This window comes from Silurus meridionalis, chromosome 7 (genome assembly GCF_014805685.1).
Source record: "Silurus meridionalis isolate SWU-2019-XX chromosome 7, ASM1480568v1, whole genome shotgun sequence".
Lineage (NCBI taxonomy): Eukaryota > Metazoa > Chordata > Actinopteri > Siluriformes > Siluridae > Silurus > Silurus meridionalis.
This window is the reverse complement of record NC_060890.1, coordinates 24395118-24415544: the sequence shown is the minus strand read 5'-3', so window position 1 is coordinate 24415544 and position 20427 is coordinate 24395118. Positions and strand designations below refer to the sequence as shown.

General features: G+C 40.3%; 3 protein-coding genes across 3 annotated transcripts in view; 1 reads left to right on the top strand and 2 right to left on the bottom strand.

The window, feature by feature from the left end:
• Positions 1-5102, bottom strand: part of pkd1b (polycystic kidney disease 1b) — a 47451-nt gene extending 42349 nt beyond the window's left edge. Inside the window, exons 1-6 of the mRNA XM_046854751.1 lie at positions 5042-5102; positions 4540-4720; positions 3250-3422; positions 2681-2796; positions 2431-2578; positions 506-771 (exon numbers count right to left, since the gene is read on the bottom strand). Coding sequence (XP_046710707.1) covers positions 506-771; positions 2431-2578; positions 2681-2796; positions 3250-3422; positions 4540-4720; positions 5042-5102 — 945 coding nt within the window. The remainder of the gene's footprint in view (positions 1-505; positions 772-2430; positions 2579-2680; positions 2797-3249; positions 3423-4539; positions 4721-5041) is intronic.
• A 3000-nt stretch (positions 5103-8102) lies between these two features.
• mrpl27 (mitochondrial ribosomal protein L27) lies at positions 8103-11225 on the bottom strand. The gene is made up of 4 exons (XM_046852897.1): positions 11127-11225; positions 10414-10542; positions 8882-8949; positions 8103-8348 (listed from the first exon to the last, which is right to left on the bottom strand). Exons 1-4 carry the CDS (start codon positions 11164-11166, stop codon positions 8142-8144), a joined length of 444 nt encoding a protein of 147 aa, XP_046708853.1. The 5' UTR covers positions 11167-11225; the 3' UTR covers positions 8103-8141.
• A 484-nt stretch (positions 11226-11709) lies between these two features.
• Positions 11710-19459, top strand: eme1 (essential meiotic structure-specific endonuclease 1). Its single transcript, XM_046854190.1, has 9 exons — positions 11710-11843; positions 13258-13835; positions 14731-14858; positions 16101-16190; positions 16440-16561; positions 17750-17870; positions 18636-18751; positions 18913-19102; positions 19264-19459. The coding sequence occupies exons 2-9, from the start codon at positions 13259-13261 to the stop codon at positions 19438-19440; spliced, it is 1521 nt and encodes a 506-aa protein (XP_046710146.1). The 5' UTR covers positions 11710-11843; position 13258; the 3' UTR covers positions 19441-19459.
• Positions 19460-20427: the final 968 nt, after the last annotated feature.

Genomic DNA, 20427 nt, shown 5'->3' with positions numbered 1-20427 from the left:
GCCAGATCTATGAAGATCTGCTTTACATGGTTTGGAGTGAAAGATCTTGAGTGAGTATACCTTCTATAGACCTCTGACCTATTAAACCCTATTAAACACCTTTAGGATGAATATAAATGCTGACTGCACCTCAGGCCTCCTCACCTGACATACATCAGCACCTGACTTTACTCACACCCTTGAGTCTGAATGAGCACAAATCTCCACAAAATTGAGTGAAACATCTTCCGAAAAGTGTGGAGGTTATAATAAGTGCAAACGGAGACTAAGTGGTTCAAAAATATTACATACCAATCTTATGTTTGAAAACCTATATAGTACAGTAGTAAGACATTTGTATGACTGATATAACGGAGGTTCAAAGAGCTATAATGTCATCCTGGAAAGTGTTATAACATGACCTTTAAATCATTTAATCACCTGGACATTAAAACTTTTCTTTTTTTCTCTCAAGAGCTTTAGGATAGAAGAATGCAGTAAGTGTAAGTCAAGGACATCCACTTACATCGATGTGGACCGGCTCAGAAGCTGAAGGTATTTCCAATGCTATGTCTGCCACCATGTGGTAGAAAGGAGTCAATGCAGTGTAGCGAGGTGGCAGAGTGAAGACGTGTCCATTAGCAGATGAGTGATAAGGGCTGCAAGGGCTGGTGACTGGCAGGCAGCTTTCCACCAGATGGCACCAGTACTGCCCACTTGAACAACCCCCGGTGGTGTTACACAGAGGTTTCACCGAGCAGCAGGTGAACGGGTTGAGGATAGAGCGGCAGCCTGACACAGAAAAGATATACATACTGTCTACTGTGTTATAAACAAATCTGACCAAATTGTAATCGCTATTTTCTTAAAGAACTGCATCATAACATTATAACAATGATGGGTCATTATAGCAATTTAAATAGACTAAATAAAGGGTATGCACGCAAGTTATAATGCATTGTAACAAGGCTGCAGGTATAACACCTCACATAGAATACAAGATGGACATAACACTTACCTTAACATAACATTACAGGCACTATGTATTGTTTATAATGCATTATAACTATCTATAGAGTGGACACTGGTTACTTATGCATGTAATAATGTGCTATTAAGTGAAATATACAGTATAGAGTACATTCAAAAACACCATAGAACATATGGAATATGCTTATTAAGCTACATGGCACGCACTATATGGCCAAAAGTAATGGAACACCTGACTTTTCCAGCCACATGCGGTTCTTCCCAAAACTGTTACCAGTAATGTAGAGGCACACGATTGTATAGGACATCTCATTAGCTTTGAATTTTCCCTTCTTGAACTAGAAGACCAAACCTTTTCCAGCATGTAAATGCCTCCATGCACCAAGCCAGCTCTATGTAGATACGGTTTGTATGGATTGGAGTAGAAGATCTCCAGCTATAGCGCTCCAACACTATTGAACACCTTTGGGATGAAAGTGAACTCTGACTGCACCCCAGGTCTCCTCACTTTACCTACATCAGTACCTGACTATATGAGTAGGAACCTACACAAAATCTAGTGGAACATCTGCCCAGAACAGGGGAGGTTGTTATAAGAACAAATGGCGACTAAGACCGGACTTTGACTGGGACAAAATTGTCATAAACTCCTTTGGTACCCTTATTGTCCCTGAATTAGTGCAAATCTCCACAAAATCTAGTGAAACATCTTCCAAGAAGAGTGGAAGGGTTTTTATTTGTAGAGCTCTTTTGGTCTCAAAGCAGCTTTACAGAGATAAAGAGGTTATAAGGTGGTATAAAATAGTGTTTAAATTTAGTGCCTATACGTTTGTTCCTTATAATTGTAAGTTCATCCCTAATGAGTGAACCAGTGGCAACTGTGGCAAAGAAAAACTCCCTGAGACATCATGAGGAAGAAACCTTGAGACTCAAAAAAAGGGAACCTGTCCTCATCACTGTTTGTCCATTCATTAGTTATATCATTGTTAAGGTGCTTAAATGAGAACTTCATGCAAACTGTGGTCCTGAGCTATTGCAGTAGGCTGTTGATAATTATCTGTAGCTACAAATTCCACAAAATCAAATATTAAGTCTAAACCAAATGTAATAAACGTTACTTAAAAAAAAATAGTAAAAGCATTAATGATACAATTAAGTTTTCTATACGCATTAATGGAATGAGTCTCCAGCGTCACTGCTTATATATGTAGAAAACATATACATATACATGAAACATTTCTAGCATTTGTAAGTTTGCTGTATAAAAGTAACAAATTGCATTGGGACATGCTGGTTTGGAAACATAATCAAATTTAGGATGGTAAAAATCACTCATCGGTAACAGTATCCTCATCACGTCTTCTTGTTATTAATTCATTTCTAATTAATCATTCTTATACATTTTCAGAACATGCAGTAAAAAGGGAATTTATCAGCTGAAATTTCTTAATTTTCACATACCTGGGGGCACTAAGTGATGGCTCGGGCTGCAGTACGGTCGTAAAATCTGAACTTTAGCTGCGGTGAGCTGCTGACTGGGCTGAACCACCAGTTCTACAGAAAGCACCTGGCCTCCATGACTCACCCATATTCCTGGGAACAGCATCATCTGTGCGAGCAATGATAAAGTTTAGATGTTTTATTTTTAATTGAAGTGCAAGGACAACTACGGTACACCAGTAAGTATAATATAAACTCTATGTGTGTTTACCTCAGCTCTCTGTTGGTCTAAGTCTGGTGGTGAAGGCAGTGGGTGCAACTGGGAGTGTGTGTATACGCCCGACATTAACGCCACTCCAATGACATAGCTGTCCAACGGCAAAGACGCTTCAGGAAAGACGAATCGGGGTTAAGTGATTTTTGTCAGATCACATGAGAGCCGTTATTTCACCAAAGCTTGTTTCCTTTGTCACATAATGAGTTATAAATGTTATTTATGTTTAAACATCTGGCACAACAATACAATTGTACCATAACTAAAGCCTAGTTTAACGTAATACATCCTACCCACAGCCCACACTTTAACTTTAGCCTAATCCTGACCTAACCTCAAGCCCAACACTAACCCTATACAAGCATTAACATGATATCAACTTCAACCAAAACTCATGCCCAAGCTAAACCCAGACTTTACCACTAACCACTGGGCAAATTATAACTGTAGACTAATCCTAAAAAAACCCACAGAAAATCCTGTCTGCTTATAAAAAAAACTTTATTCTATACATTATTCTCTGTATGTTTTCAAGAGCAGTAATATTCTTAAACTTTGTTTATTACCTGGTATCTCTTTCCCACAGATAAAGCGGTGCTTTTGGTCACATGGGCTGCTTGTCCAGTATCCCGTACCAAGAGACATCTGAGAACAAGTTCCTCGCTCTTCCACACCATGAGTCGGGTCACCCAAAGGACGTAAGAGTCCATTTCTTAGCCAAACCAATTCAGGGGTTTCTCTGGAAAGGATTAATAGTGTTTATAACTACATCGTGAATAGAAAGAAAAACATTTACAGAAATTGTACAGAAACAAATTCCAAAAACCTATTTGTCAATCAATAAATCATAAAATAATAGTAAATCATAATAATTAAATATAAATATTAAAAACAATAATAATAATTTACAACTATACTGTATACTGCTGTATATAAACCAAAAAAATCAACAAATCAGAATTATCTGCAGTATGGCCACAAGGGAAAAATAAAATCCACAATCCACAAATTCAAAGCAAAAAACCCAAAGCAATCTTCCGGAAAATTAAATAAAATTAAATTTAAATGGTACAAAGAATTAAAAAAAATAAGTAAATGCAAATAAATATATTAAGTAAAATAAACGTGCAGCAGTCGTGAAATGAAGTTTGTAGCCGCACTGAAAACAGATGGCAGAAAAGTCAGACTACAGTTATAGTTATAAAAGTGATTGCACATGTAACTAATTATTATTACTGCACAAAATTGCCTGAGATATTAACAAGATATCACATGATTTGCTATAAAGCCCCAACAAAACAGCACAAGTACATAATCTATAAGATCAAACAAAACAAATTGAAAGAAAAGTATTGGCTTTTCCAGCTGTATTTTCCAGCCAGTGATTCTTCTCCAAGCTGTTGCCACAAACTTGGATCCAAAGCTGTTCCACCATGACACTGTGCACAATGCCAGCTCCGTGAAGATCTGCTTTACATGGGGTGGAAGCATGTGTGGAAGATCTCCTGCTATCGAGCTCTGAACAGCTTTGGGATGAATATGAATGCTGACTGCATCCCAGTCCTTCTCACCTTCTCACCTACATCAAGACCTGACTTAACTGACACTCTTGTGATTGAATGAGCACAAACCTCCAAAAAAAATCTACTGGAACACCTTCTCAGAAGAGTGGAACTTATTATACCAGCACATGGAGACCAAATGTGGGATGGGATGTTCAAATAAATCACAAACCAATCTCTAGATGTCTACAAAATCTTTGTCTATATAGATTACATGGTATATTATGGACATTTCCCCAGAAAAATATTGCAGTATATATACAAAAAGTATATTAAAATATCGCCATGGCTTACAGCAGAAATGAATCTTCTATAAACTTCTGAACGCCGGGTTGGTCCACCACGGCGAGATCTCCTCTGTCTGTTTTCTGACATTCCATCCTTGCTGCTTGCCAGCTCAGTGCAGATGCTGACATCCAGTAACAGTGCAATCGGTCTCGATCGATCTGAGCTCCTTTTGGGCAACAACTTTCATCTAGTAAATCAAGAAAATACAGTATTGCTTATAGTTGTTTAGATATATTTTCTAGTGTGTGTGTGTGTGTGTATATATATATATATATATATATATATATTTCATTCTTAACCTTATTTTCATGCTTTATAGTTATACTTTATTTTTATATTCTATTTTCATGTCAACATGTTGGACAGTTGTAAAAAAGCATGTCGTATATATGTATATATATGTGTATGTGTGTGTGTGTGTATATATATATATATATATATATATATATATATATATATATATATATATATATATATATCAAACGGTATTCAAATTTGAAGATCTCACCACGGGAGCAGCTAGTCACAGCACAGATAATGAAGACTAGAGTCAGGTGGAGGAGATCCATGTCCTAGTCCGTCCATGAGGCCTCTGAGAAGTCGGTCTTTTCACACTAACATTTACGCTGTAGTTCAGCACCTCCTCTAAAAACAGCCTTAATCATTCCACTTGTTCTCTCTGGCCTTTCCCATTTTCACCCTGCTTTCTTTCTTTCTTTGTTCATACTCAGTGACTCATTAGCATTGTGTCCTGCCTGCTGTAGTGTCCCTACCCCTCTTTCTTTTTTTTTGGATGACTTTTAGTTTCTCTCAGCAACAGAGCATTGAGCACACAGGAGTCTTCATTAGCATGCTATAAAATGTCTCCCTGGGAATGAAGTCATTAAATCCGCTCGAGCAGGTTAAAGCCTCTGCTGTTCAAAAGACAGCCTTGCTAAAAAAAAAAGAAAGAAAAAAAAAAGAGAACCCAATACAGGAATGTTTTAATGGTCTCCATTACAAATATCATTACAACCCATCAGCTTTGAAACCATTAAAATGGTTTCCACTACATTGGGTGGCTGTGTTGGTCTTTAAATCATCATTCAACTGAGAAAACCCAGTGTAGAAATGTCCTGTAGATGTTTCACGACGTCCCTAATGGTGCCCAGTAGATCTGTTGTTTGGTTAACATTCTCAGTATTGAATTTGGCAGACGTCCTTTTCACATCTTACATTTTATCCCATTCATACAGCTGTGCAGCTATTAGGGGTTAAGGGCCTTGTTCAGGGGCCACAGGAGTGACAGCTTGGGGAGGCTGGGATTTAAACTCATGACCATCCAATCCAATGCTTTTTTTAAATTCTTACCTCGCATATCCATCGATGTTAGAAAGCCGGGTCAGAGCATAAGGTCAGCCATGATACAGCAGCCCTGGAACACAAAGGGTTAAGGGCCTTGTTCAAGGGCCCAACAACAGCAGCTTGGTGATACTCCAATAATCCCCTACTTAATGATGGGGAGGTGGTTAAGACTCTGATTTACTGATCAGAAGGTCGTGGGTTTACGCCCCGGTGTTACCAAACTGCCACTCTTGGGGCCCCTGAGCATGGCTTTTTACCCTCTGGGTGCTGTATCATGGCTCACCACAGCTTCCAAACATCGCTAAGGTATGTGAAGAAAAATATTACTGTGCTGTAAGTCCATGTGACAAGAAAACAAACATTCACTTGAAAGAATAATTTCCAAAGAACAGGAAATCTGTGATGTTCGAAAGCGCCTGAGAAATGGCCGTCATTCATCCAGGAACATCTGGGAAACAGCTTATTGATAAATCGGTGAATGCGGTGATCATGTCGAGTAGAATAACGAGAGCTGGAGAACGACTGTTTGGCCATGTTTCATCCTGGATGTTCAATACGACCGCGAAATGCAACACTTTATCAACACTCGCTTTCACAGTGATCGTGGAAATGGGCTTGGGAATGAAAAAAATTCACTTGGTCCAAGGGTCTCATTAGGACTAACGTGGGTGTAAAGTGCTTTAAGGGGGAGGGTGGGGGAGAGAGAAAATACCAGTCAAGCCAGAAGCGGAGAAATAAATCTCCATGGCGATGAGGAACAATCACGTCCTCCTCCTTCTCCACCTCCTCACGCTATTTATCTTCAGCCAATGCGGGGCAGAGTCAATAGCGGTGACGCGATGGAGTGCAAACATGACAAAACTGCCTACAAGCCAGAGCAAATTGTTTACCAGTCTGGAAAAAAAAAGCTTTTCCTTCGACATTGGAGAAAACTAGAATATGGCAACTGTGTACAGAAAAATGTCATCAAACATTCGTTCACACAAAGTGTTGTATCTCGCCAGTCGGTGTTCTTACAGTTAGTTGCTGTACGAAGGTGTGGGCCAACCAGCATTCCAAGAATGATGACAAAGCATTTTTTGCTATTAAAATTAAACAAGACATTTGGGAGAAAACAATCCTGACAAATTAGTTTGATGTGGTAAGTAAACGTTTGCTTGCTAAGGAGCAGTGAGATTGGACTCTGAAACAATGCGATTAAGGTCATGAAATCTGAGGAGTGAAATCCAGAGTGATGGGTGAATCAGTGTTAAGAAGAGAGGAAGATGAATTGATTTACAGATCATGCCTAGTGCCTACTGGCCTGTGGGGGCAGTGTTATGCTCTGGGGATGCTTCAGTTGGTTTACAGTAAACCCACGATAATTTGCTGTAGAACTCGTGGCTTGGAAAATTCTTATTTCTTATTTGGAACCTGACTAACAGCAAGTTGCGGATGATCTTAAAATTCGCGGGAATCTGAAGCAGGAGCGAATGTTTAGGAACGTCAGGAATAACATTTTAAACTGTGTTTTTACTAACACACAAATCCACGGATTTTCGGAACTCGTGGGGGGGGGTCTTAGAACGTAACACCCCACCCCCCCAGTTCTGGGGAACACTGTATACTGAATGACCAGGTTTTTTCATCACTGGATTTTTTTTCCTCTGTGATGGAATGTCAGTATTTATCAGGCTCAAATTGTGAAAGAATGGTTTTGAACATTGGAAACCACAGAAGTCCAGAACTTTGCCAAATTAGGAAGCTTGGGATGTGCTGGAGAAGACTTCATGCAGCAATCTTAACGCTCTCATCGAGATCTTGGCGTGGAGCGAACGCAACTTTGGATGGCAATAAATCTCTTGGCATTGCATAAACTTTTCGAAATAATGTGGCGTGAGCAAAGTAAAAGGAGGTTCAGTAAAATATTAGTGACTGTTTTTTTTTTTTACCAGGAAACGAGGAGATCAGAAAGTCCACAGTGTATCCGTAATATAAAAGAAACCATAAAAACCATTTAGAATGAAGTATTAAAAGTCATTCAAGTCGAGATTTAGTTTTCAATACACTGCAGAAGGTTAATGATTTTAGATACAAACACTTATATGGAAATCACAAATTCAGATGATTGGTGGAAATGATTCACTGGCGTATGATATTTATGATATATATTTATTAACTTAGTATAAAAAAAAAAAAAAAAAGAGATAATTGATGAGCTCCATGTGTGATTTTTTTTTTCCCCCCATTTCTCAGTTCAGGGAGAATCTCAGAATCAGCTGGTCTCAGAACATGTCCACTAGTTTGAAGATGTTCTCCTGCTTTGTGGGGATGACGTTGATGAAGGACTTGTAGAGCACAGCTCCTTTGGGCAGTTTGGGGATCACCTCTCTGGCTTCGGTGCTGCGGGGAAGAGGGACGTAGACTTCCTTGGTGAAGCGGACCATCCCGTCCTCCAGAGCGTACAGCGTGTTGTTCGTCCCCATGCCAACCTGTCAAAAAAAAAAAAGAAAGAAAGAAAGATGGTGACACATGGAGTCATGGTCAAAAAGAGTGAATGAAGAGTGCAAAAGTTTGTACAACCCATGCCTTTGATTAATGAATAAACATAATTATTACATCTAAATTCACGACAAATTAAACCCCACACACAAAATAGACCTCAGAGGGTTGTTTTTTTTTCATTTTATTTTTAAATTCCATATTTCTATGAACAATTAACAAACACGTAACGTTTCTGATCTGAATGTTTTATATTTATGTAGACCATATAAGAATGTTTAATCAAAAAAAAGTTTTATATATATATATATATTTTTTTTTTATAATACAATTTAGACTATTAAATATTCATAGATATTTCTTTAACTTGAAAAATAGTTATTTGTAACAACAGCTTTATTGAGAATGATTCTAAATATTATATAAATTCTAAAATATATATATACACACACACAGTATATTTTATTTAAATTTTTGTAATATATATTTATTTTTTAGTATTAAGTATAGCCTGTAGCCTTACATGAGCTCCCGGGTGCCAGCGCATGAGCCTCTGTGTGGCGAGGATGTTCCCGGCACGTACAAAGTCTCCTGCAAGAACACAACATCTCAGGTTAGTGAATATAAAACACACACACACACACACACACACACACACACACACACACAAATGGATATATATATTTTGTTAATTTTTTTTTTGTTTGCACTGCAACAGCACAAAAAAAAACAGAAGAAAAGTCACACTTGATAAGATTTCACACAGAAAATGAAAAGAAAAATTATAGACTGGACAAATGTATTGGCACCTTGTCAAAATTGCAAATAACAAATAATTGCTTTTCAAGGATGTGATGCTCCTGTAATGTGTATTTAGACACACCTGTGGCGAGTAACAGCTGTGGGCAATATAATAATCACACTTACTACCAATTAAAGTGAAGAAAAGTTGACTCAATCATTGTGCTGTGAGCATGGAGAAAAGAAAGTGTTGAGTTGTCTGAGGATTTGAGAGAAATATTTGTGGAAAAACATGGACAATCTCAGGGCTACAAGTCCGTCTGCAGAGATCTTAATGTTCCTGTGACCACTGTGTGCAATATCATTAAGAGGTTTACAGCCCATGACACTGTAGTGAACCTCCCTGGATGTGGACGGAAGAGGAACATTAATGAGACATTATAAAGAAGAATTGTTTAAATGGTGGATAAAGAACACCAGGAGGACACCACTGCTGACACGAAGGCAGAAAAAATCAAGACTGGAGTCCAAAACCTATGACAAAACCACAATCCTTCTGGGAGAATGTACTGTGGACAGATGAGACAAAAGGTAAAGGACATCATGTCCTTTACCTTTTTGGTAAAGGACATCATGGCACTGTTTACAGAAAAAGAAATGAGGCCTTCAAACTAAACCACAGCCTCTAGAGTCAAACATGGTGGAGGTTCTAAGATGTTTTGAGGATGCTTTGATGCTTCTGGCTCTGAATGCCTTGACTGTGTGAACGGTATCATGAACCCTGTTGATTACCAAAGGATTTTGGGCCGCACCCTAGTGGCCAGTGTCACCACAGGAGGTCATTTGTCGTCCCACTGGAAACGCAGCTTTCTGAAATACAGCAATGAGTCCAGATCTAAATCCCATAGAACACCTGTGGAAAGATCTCAAAACTGCAGTTTGAGAAGGCATCCTTCAAATCTGAATGACTTGGAACTGCAAAAATCCAGTAGAGAGAAACTCATTCATGGTTACGGGAAGCGATTTGATTTCAGTCATTTTTTCCAATGGGGTGCTGCCAAACATTAGGTTAAGGGTGCCAATAATTTTGTCCAGTGCATTTTATTTTTGGGTTCTGTGTAGAATTGTATCAGATTTGACTTTTTTCTGTTTTTTTGTGTTGTTGCAGTGCAAACAAAACAAAAAAAAACATGTGAGCAACAAAACATTTGCAACTGCGGAACCGTTACAGCTCCAGACGACCCTAACGTACTCTTCGGCTCATCGTCTTGTTGTATGATGAATGTAGGGATGCGCAAAAATGTCCATATTTACCGTCCTGTCTCTTAAAGCCGTATCTGTGACCGGGACTTTTCCCTCCAAGGTTCTTGCTGCTGCCTCCGGCCTTTTTAGATGCGAGCCTGCTTGAGAGAACCGCTGGTGTCTGACAGGACATGAGAAAACCTGCAGAATCACACACAAGAGTAGACTTTTACATTACAGCACAGTAAATTCTATCTTCACAAAGTCCAGCTTGTTGGGACCGGGGTCAGAATCCCAATTTCAAATCCCCAGGAAAACCGTAATGGGGGGCGACAATAACCCAGGGTCATGTGATGAGGTGAATGTCGATGCTTCTGTTAGAGATGATGTATGTGGAGGTGCAGTTGTGGCTACAGTGAAAGGAGACGTGTTGAATTGTGTTCATTGGGTTTCTTGCTTTAGTGATGTTCATTCTCGCTGTATGAGATTCCTGTCTGTGATGCAGCTCTCTGTTCTACTGCATTTCTCTATAATATGATAAGTATAGCCGTGGCACCATAAAGTCGACATTAAGAGTCGGATTGATTCAGATCAGTTTTCTATTATAGACCTTTGAACACTACACAGTACTCTAATGCGCATGCTCGTAGGCAATGTAAGCCCTTTACGAGTTTTAGCGTGATATAACATCACAGCATTACATATACACAATTATCTATAATATATCTTCGTTTCAAGCTATTGTTTCATTTTGCTCGATATGTAACGCTGTTAAATAAACTCACCCGCTCGGGGTCTCAGTAACAAGGGCATGAGCGCCGCCATCTTGAATCACGTGACCTGCGGCGCCTCGATGACGCTTATTGCCTGCGACACAAACGTGCTAATGTTTTTTTTTTTTACTCGAAAGCTTCAGAGTACATCATATATATATATATATATATATATATATATATATATATATATATATATATATATATATATATATATATATATATATATGCTCTGTTAGTTTTACTGTAATTTAATATTTAGTCTTATTAGTATTTATTATTTGTATCGAAATAAATAAATATATTAACATGTACAGGTGGATGTGTAGGTTATCAGATTCTGTACACAGTATAATTTTAAGGCTGACAAACCCTACTCTAAACTCTGTTAGATTTTTCCCCAGTATTTGGAACCACTGGCGTTTTAGTTTGTATGTAAATATATTATATTGTGGATTAATGCTCTCTATTTATTTTTTTTTATTTTTGTGATTATTGTTGGTTGGTCGGTTTGTTTGTTTGTATGTTTTATTGTCGTGTTTTTATGTGTGTCCCTAAATAAAATAAATTATCATCATTATTATTCGGATGTAATAAGAGGTATCGACCATTAGGTGGCAGCAGTACGTGCAGTCACTGATAATGCGACGTAAAAGGAAAAAGTAAAGAAGAAGAAGGAGACAAACAAACCCGCGTGATTTGGAATTGGACGATATAATCGTTTAAAAGGTATGAGCTCAAATGTGTACGATTTTTCGAAACAAAGTAGATTTTTATGTATTTAAACGTATAATGGAATATTCATAATCCGCTTTATATACAAGCCAACACTCCCCCCCCCGGTTGGTTATCTAATATGCATTCTGTAGTGGATTAATTAAAATATGCTCAATAATTAAAAGAACACTCAGTGTGGGGCTTTTCTAGGACACGGTGGTGTGATTGAGCTACAACTCCAACAAGTACATCAGTTCTTCTTTCAGCTTCTCCCATTAGGGGGCGCCACAGCGGATCATCCGTCTCCATACCCCCCCTGTCCTCTACATCTGCCTTCTTCAAACCAACTACCTGCATAAACCTCCTCCTTGGTCTTTCTCATTTCCTCCTTCCTGGTGGCTCCATCCTCAGCATTCTTCTACTGATATACCCCATGTCCCTCCTCTGCACATGTCCAAACCATCTCAATCTCACCTTGTCTCCAAAACGTCCTACATGCGCTGTCCCTCTAATAAACTAGTTTCTAATCCTGTCCATCGTCGTCACTCCAAACAAACATCTCAACATCTTCAGCTCTGCTACCTCCATCTCCACCTCCTGTCTTTTACTTAATGCCACTGTCTCTGTCTCTGTCTCACCACAGTCCTCTAAACTTTCCCTAAGCAAATCCCCCAACATGTCTACATGCACCAATTCTGACTAGATTTCCAATAATGAGAATTGACAATGCAGCTAAGAACAGAAGGAGAATCTTCACCGCTCGTATCTATGAAAGTTCTAAGAGGCCATGCATTATAATTTTTTTCTCTTTGTTTTATAATTCTTTTTTTTCTTCACACGCTCGCTGGTTATGGTTATGATCCACAATGCTGCCTCTAGAGCATGCTCTAATGCACAGATCAGTGTACTGATCACGAGGAAACAATGTTTATATTAAGAGCGTAAGAAATTGAAGTTGCGGTCACGAGAGAAAACAAGAAATTCTAATATTGCACGACCTGTCAGAACTTCAGTGCATTTCTTCTGTTGAAACACGCAGCGAGTCACCAATCAGGATCGAGCGCTCGCTCTGTTTTAAACTTGTTTTGATTGGTGCTTTGTGTCTCTACTGATCACCAACTTACAGTTCAGCATCAGTTCAACAGAACATTGAGAGAGGAATAAATGATGAAGAAACTCCAGACTCTAAAGAAGGTTTTGTGTTCATGATCATTATAATAGAAATTAATTAGTGTTTGAGTCATTAATATCATTCTATTAATAGATCAGTGTGCTGAGAGTCACATTCGAGTCTTTACACATAAACTGAGTTGATTAAGTGAAGGGTCTTGTGATAAAAATGATAATAGGAACATTATAATAAATCAGTACTTTGTATAAGGAGTGAGAGTTTATTGATAGTCTGATGATGTGTGTGAATGTTCAGGATGGGGAGCAGCAGTCGAGCAGGGTTTGGAGTCATAGACAGCGACTCGAGCGATTCCGAGCAGCTCCCTTTGATCGATTTCTCCCAAAGAACAAGGACACCGGCGTGTTCAGGCTCTGCAATCGCTCGTCCGGTCTCGGCTGGAGAAAAAGTCTTCACTGTCAGCAGTGAGAGTGAGGATGAAGAGGCTTTCGTTCCTCTGGCTGTCAGGCTGAAACAGAAAGCTATAAAGAGCACGAGTGTGAGTCAGAGCTCGTCTGCGAACCAGAACGGAGCCCTGAACGAGAAGGTCGATGGAACAGTTCAGGTTTTAGGACGTGATCCATGTGCTGCGAGGCGGGACGGAAAAACAGGATCTAACTCCGCTACGGAGGAAGACGCCGCCATCCGGAAGCGCAAACGCACCTTGGAGGAGATGGAGGCGAGCAGAGAGGAGGCCCTGCGCAGGAAAGCCGAGCGAGAGAAGCAGAGCGGAGAGAGGGAGCGACTGAGGGCGGAGAAGAAAGCGCTAACGGAGGTAGTGAAGGCCATGAGACCGGACGAGTGCATCAATCACATGGTGGCGGTGGTGGATCCGGGTAGGTGCTGCTGTTGATGCGTCTTCCTCACTCTGTTACATGGTGTAAAGTACAGGTCGAGCGATTTATCGATTTGGTTTTTGAATTGATTGCGGGAACTATCGGCAAAAAAATTACAAAACATAGTTTTTCCCGGTTGCGTTATACAGTACGATAGCGGCCTCTAGAGGCGAATCATTTAAAAAAATTTGGAATAAAAAAAAAAAAAATGTGTACAATAGTTTGCATGGAAAAAAAAAACACCGGATACATTTGAAAACGCTGTTTTCGTCTCCACACTTTCGTTTTCAATCGCTTCGACCTGCGTCTTTTCCGCCTGAGGTTTATTTACTTCATGGCTAAAGCGTGTAAGTGTGGACACCTAAAGGCGTTTTTGTTGATCTACCACAGATCTGTTTTGTTGTATCTTGGTGAATTGCGCATGCACAATCCTTGTGTTGCTGCTGGATTGAAGGTTTACAGTTCAAAAGTTAAATGAATCATTTCACCGTTTTTAGAATCGCAGTTTTGATAAAAACGCTGTGCGCCGAACGCGGTGTTAAATCTGGACGAGTTCCAGAAGCTACAACCTTTTAGTGCATTTATTCACTAATACAATAGCACACATCAGAGATCGTGACGTAACGCGATTGATGGCTGGAATTTAAACTTGTTAATTAATTCAGATGTTAAATATGATCTTAAGATCTTTAGGGAATTCTGCATGTTTAAGTCTGGGAAAAAATTCGAAATTTTGGAATGAAAAATGTGTAGGAGCCCCGTACTGTTACTACCCTTTTACATGGAGTGTTACGTTTATTTGTTTTTACCATTAACTCCACTATCGCTCCACCTCTAGTGTATTAATCTGTAATTGTGTGTGTGTGTGTGTGTGTGTGTGTGTGTGTGTGTGTAGGCCTGTTGCAGATGGAAGGTGGTGGTGATCTCCTGACCTCACTGCACACGATGGGATGCAGCTGTGCCATTGAGAAGCAGCCGCTACCACGGAGTGTGTCCTGGGTTAGACGTGCAACCTGTCCTCAGGTACGTATACACACACACACACACACACACACACACACACACACACACACACACACACACAAACACAAGTTCAAGTACAAGTCATTGACTTTATATTCTTACCAGAAACAAGATTCTCATACTTAGTAATTTTTACGTATTTATTTACAAATGAATAATTTTACTTTCCCTTTATTACAAGTCAAAAACGGGAATGCTGAGATGTTCATTAGGAGTGACGACGATGGACAGGATTAGAAATGAGTTTATTAGAGGGACAGCGCATGTAGGACGTTTTGGAGACAAGGTGAGGGAGGTGAGATTGAGATGGTTTGGACATGTGCAGAGGAGGGACATGGGGTATATCGGTAGGAGAATGCTGAGGATGGAGACACCAGCAAGGAGGAGGTTTATGGATGTGGTGAGGGAAGACATGCAGGTAGTTGGTTTGAAAGAGGCAGATGTAGAGGACAGGTGGGTATGGAGACGGATGATCCGCTGTGGCGCCCCCTAATGGGAGAAGCCGAAAGAAGTTGCTTTTAGCATTACAGGTAAAAAACGCATGCTAGCGTGACGGTACTCCACGCAGTGTTAAGTGATGAAGAATGAAGGTTCTTGTGAAACCCACGGATATCCGCAGAAGCACAGTACAGTGATGGGACATTTGAACAGTCGTGGCGGATCCACAAATCTTTTCAGGCATTAGTTACATCCTGGGATAAGTGTATAAATGTAGCAGGGGATGATGTTGGAAAAATAAATGCAGTTTTCACTTATTTTACAAACCCAAATCCCGGTTTGACTCGTTATATAATATTATAACATTGAATAATAATAAATAGAAGTAAAAGAATAATAATTATATATATAACACCGATCCGAGATCTGGATATGCTCTTATAATAACCTCCCGCTCTTCTGGGAAGATGTTCCACTAGATTTTGTGGCGAGTCATGCAGCCACTAGGGCGTTGGTTAAGTCGGGTACTGATGCAGGTGAGGAGGCCTGGGGTTCAGTCAGCGTTCCCGTTCATGCCCAAGGGTTGGAGCTCTATAGCAGGAGATCTTCCGCTCCAACACATGGAAAGCATATCTCCATGGAGCTGGAACAGGTTCGGGAAATTTCGTGCGACCGAATCCAAAGATGTCTGATACAATTGTCCAACTTCGTGGGAACAGTTTTATGTAGAACCACATACGGCTGGGAAAATCCGGTGTCCCAATACATTTGCTACACATCCCATAATGTATTTTTTGCTTCCAGACCGGAGAAGCGCTGTCGCTGCCCGAAGCTCTCGTGGCGATCCAAGTCCCGGTGGACGACTTCATCGGCATGGTTCACGCTTTCACGCAGGTGAGCAGCAGTTCTTTATTCTCCAACTCTCATTAGCACCGAATGCTCTCGCATGGCGAACCTCGCTAACGAGGCCGTTAACTCCTCGCGTCCTCCTCAAGAGCGAGTGTTCTGATCGAATTAGCGCTGCGGCTTCGAAGGTGACGGCGAGCGAGTAGCAGTTTTGACCCGCCTAAATTAAAAATAATGGATGTAATTACGCACTCCGGTGTCCTTCTTTCAATATGCTGCGTGTGTGTGTGTGTGTAGAAGAGCAGAGCAGGAACGAGCGAGCACGGCGTAACCCTGACCGATTGGGTTCTCCGTCTCATGGCGAGAAACTCAGAGCGGACCCTCAGTCTGGCCGTGATCGACATCGAGAAATATTATAAGTGAGTGTTTCCTGGGCTTTTTTTTTTTCCTTTCCAAAAAAAATGCAGTCGAAAACGTGTTTGTATTTTTGATGACGGAATCTATGGTCTATACTTGTTCCTTTCACGATGGAAAGACTGAGGTGTCTGTTTTACCCATCTGCCCTAGAGGTCCTCCGATAGTCGATCGCTGGCACTATCGGCAAACTGCAAAAATCCATACAGATAGTTTTTCCGGGTTCCGGCCTGCTGTCATTACGAGAGCGGCCTCTAGAGGTGAATCACTGACACCACGTGCTGGTTGTTTTTATACACGAGACAGCGAGATGCACGGAGAGCGCTATATTTATTCTAATTGGGGCTGCAGTAGTAATTATTTTAGTAATCGAGTATTCTATGGATTATTCTACCGATTAATCTAATAAACGAATAAGTGGTAGTTTTTCTTTATTAAAGAGCAACACTAAATATATAAGAGAAAATAAGACTGGTCTCTTAAAATGAACACGTGATTTGTTTCCTTTTTTAGAAATATTAACATTTTTATCGCTGAAATTGCACACGAGTATACCTGTGAAAACTAAACCTATTTAGTGCATTTCGTTGCCATGTTACATCAAAATACAAATATATAAATAAAAAATTATAAATAAAAACAAATCTATTTCTGATCTCTTCGAATCTAAAACAAAAGAACAAAAAAATAAACAAATAAAAAGAAAATTTGTAAAAAAAATTCCGACTTTATTTCTTGCAATTCCGAAAAGAAAAAAAAAAGTATATTTCTCAGAATTGCAAGAAATAAAGTCGGAATTAGGCAAACTTTTTTTTTTCTTTATGTGGCGGAAACTGGCTTCCATATGAATCTTTTTCTCTCCGCTTGCTGTATTTTTCCCCGTTCCTCCATTTTCCTCCTGTGTGTACCTGTCCAGAGCACTGAGTTAAGCGTGTGGTACGTCAGTAATAATAGTCCATAGGGAAACACAAATGTTCCGCGTGTGGTTAAACAGAATAAACTAAGCATCAATGCAAAATAATTTGCCTGGATGGATTTTTTTGTATTTGCATTACTCGAGAAATCATCTTGCTCCGCACGTCTCTTCACACGTCTGCATGTCTCCCTCGCACGTTTATGCACCCGGCATCTCCATCATATGTTTGCGCGTCACCTTTGCCGACTGGTCACACGTCTGTATGACTTGTTTGCAGGAGTCAGAGCTCTAAGGGGCGGCAGAAGTTTCGGGAGGCGGTGTTGGGGAACGAGACGCAGAAGAGGAAGAGGATGGACGTGAAACAGCTCCCTGATGTCTCTCGGGTGGAAGTGGAGGAGGCATGTTAAACCTTTATTAATAATAATAACAAAAGGAGAAGAATAAGGCTTTGTATGATTTTTGATTTATTAAATGTAGCTCAAAGTTTCTGAACAGATTGATGCTTTTTTTTTTTTTTTATCCATTTTTTTGTTACACTTGCTCTTGTTGAATGTCCTTAAACTCGCTGGGTATTTATGTTATATTCTTTCCCTCATTGTGATTTAAAAAAAATTATAATTTTACTCTCTATTTACTCTCGAATTAATTGGATACTGGATTTTGATTGGTCTAAAACATTTGACATTTTCTATAACAAATCACAGGTTTCTATCGTCATGCTGAATACCTTAACGTTTCCATAGTAACGACGTAAAGCTGACGTAAGGCTGACTTAAGTAAATGACCAAATGACAACCATGTAAACATGCAGGGACACAAATCAGCCCAGAAGTCAGTATTAGTGTGGTCAGTTATTTATTAGATCAAATTTATAGTGCGTTTTCCACAATGATTAGTGCCCTTTATTAATATGCGTAAAACGCTTGTGATGTCATAATTTCGTAGTATTAGTGTGGTCAGTTATTTATTAGATCAAATTTATAGTGCGTTTTCCACAATGATTAGTGCCCTTTATTAATATGCGTAAAACGCTTGTGATGTCATAATTTCGTTCTTTCGATTTATTTTTCCGGTGCCTGGATTTCAGCGTGCAAAACCACCACTGTGCGAGCTTAACCTCAAGGTGATCACGTCTAAATGTTTGCTTCTTTCTCATCCTGCAGGCTTTAGTCGACCTCCAGCTGCACGCGGGAGTCCAAGTGCACTTTCACTCGACCTGGAAAGACTTCACTAATTACGTTACTATGACAACCAAGGCAGTAGCTGAAGCGCCGTTCAAGTAAGTGGGCGGCGGATGTCCATCTCTCTATCTCTCTCGCTCTCTCTCTCTCTCTCTCTCTGTTCTATCAGTGGTGCTCAGAGTTATGGATGGTCTGATGGAGCTGAGAGGTCAGACCAGGTCACTGCTCACTGCTGTGTGTGTGTGTGTGTGTGTTTAAGGCGAGAGCGAGACCAGACAGGTTTTAGCTTTTGTCTGGAGAGCGAGTGGGCAGGTGGTCAGAAGGTGGATCGTGCAGGGAAAGGACTTCTGCAGGTGTGGAAGAGGCAGATCCAGCAGCTGAACCGCGTCAGCGCGGACATGGCTACAGCGGTCCTCAGCACCTACCCCTCTCCTCAGCTCCTTCTTCAGGTTAATAAACACTTCATAACACTTCAGAACTTCCTAACAGTGTGTTAAGGGAAACAGGCAATGGCACATGACCTGCAGAACTGAAGTGTAGCATGATTCCTCCAGCAGTGTTTGTACGTGTCGATTTTTACGTTTCGCCGTGCACGTTTTCCGATCCACAGGCGTACACGCGGTGTAAGACGGATCGCGAGAGGGCAGCGCTGCTATCAGACGTTCTGATTCGTCGAGGGGAGGGAGTGACGTCAACGACGCGCAGGATCGGCCCTGAGCTCTCCAAGCGTATCTTTCTGATGATGATGTCATCAGACCCCCAGCAAACCCTCGAATCCGTGTCCTAAACAAGCAGTGACAAAGAAACTGACTCCTTTTTTCCTCTTTTCTTTTTTATCTTTGATTTTTTTTTTATATCCCTTTTGCTTTTATGTAATTATTAAATATTTTATTTCTCAGTCATGCGTGAATGTGCTTCAGATCATCATCTGCACCTTCAAAGATCGATCGATCGATCGATCGATCTATCTATCTATCTATCTATCTATCTATCTATCTATCTATCTATCTATCTATCTATCTATCTATCTATCTATCTATCTATCTATCTATCTATCTATCTATCTATCTATCTTTTCTCTGCTTTTTCTTTTCTTTCTCACACTCTCTCTCTTATTCTCGTCACCAGCTCAGGCTTTGAGGACTTATGACTCTTTCTCTCTCTCCCTCACCCCTCTCTCTTATTCTCCTCATCTGCTTTTTGCTTCCCCTCTCTCTCTTTCTTCACCCTGTCTCTCTCTCTTTTCCTTGCACTCTCTCCTGCTATCACCTCCCGTTCTATCCCCTCTCTTTTCTTCATCCTCTCTCTTGCTCACCCCTTTACCTCCACCTTTTTCTCATTTCTCCCCTCCTCTTTTTCCTCACAATCTCTTGCTCGCTCTCTCTCCTCCTCTCTCTCTCTCTCTCTCTCTCCCCTGTGTCATTGTAAAATGATAACAGAGCACCGAGCTGCTTTCACGTAAGCCGTGTGTTCCTCAGAAGCTCTCTACACTTAAAGTAATTTTCTCCTGATACTGACCCCCCACTTGATGGACTGTAAAGGACTCGAGGTCACAGTCATATGCTCTCTTTACGGTAGTTTTTTTTTTAACACTATCACACTGGTGCTGTATGACAGGGCAGCGGTAATTGCAGAACCGACAATTTGCTTACTCTGTCCATGTTATTTAGGTGTGTTGTATTCGTGTGTGTCTGCGTGTTAAAACGCCGTGCCAGACGTGTCATTTCTCCTCCAGGCTGAACAACTCTGCAGCGGCGAAGGCCTGGAGAGACTC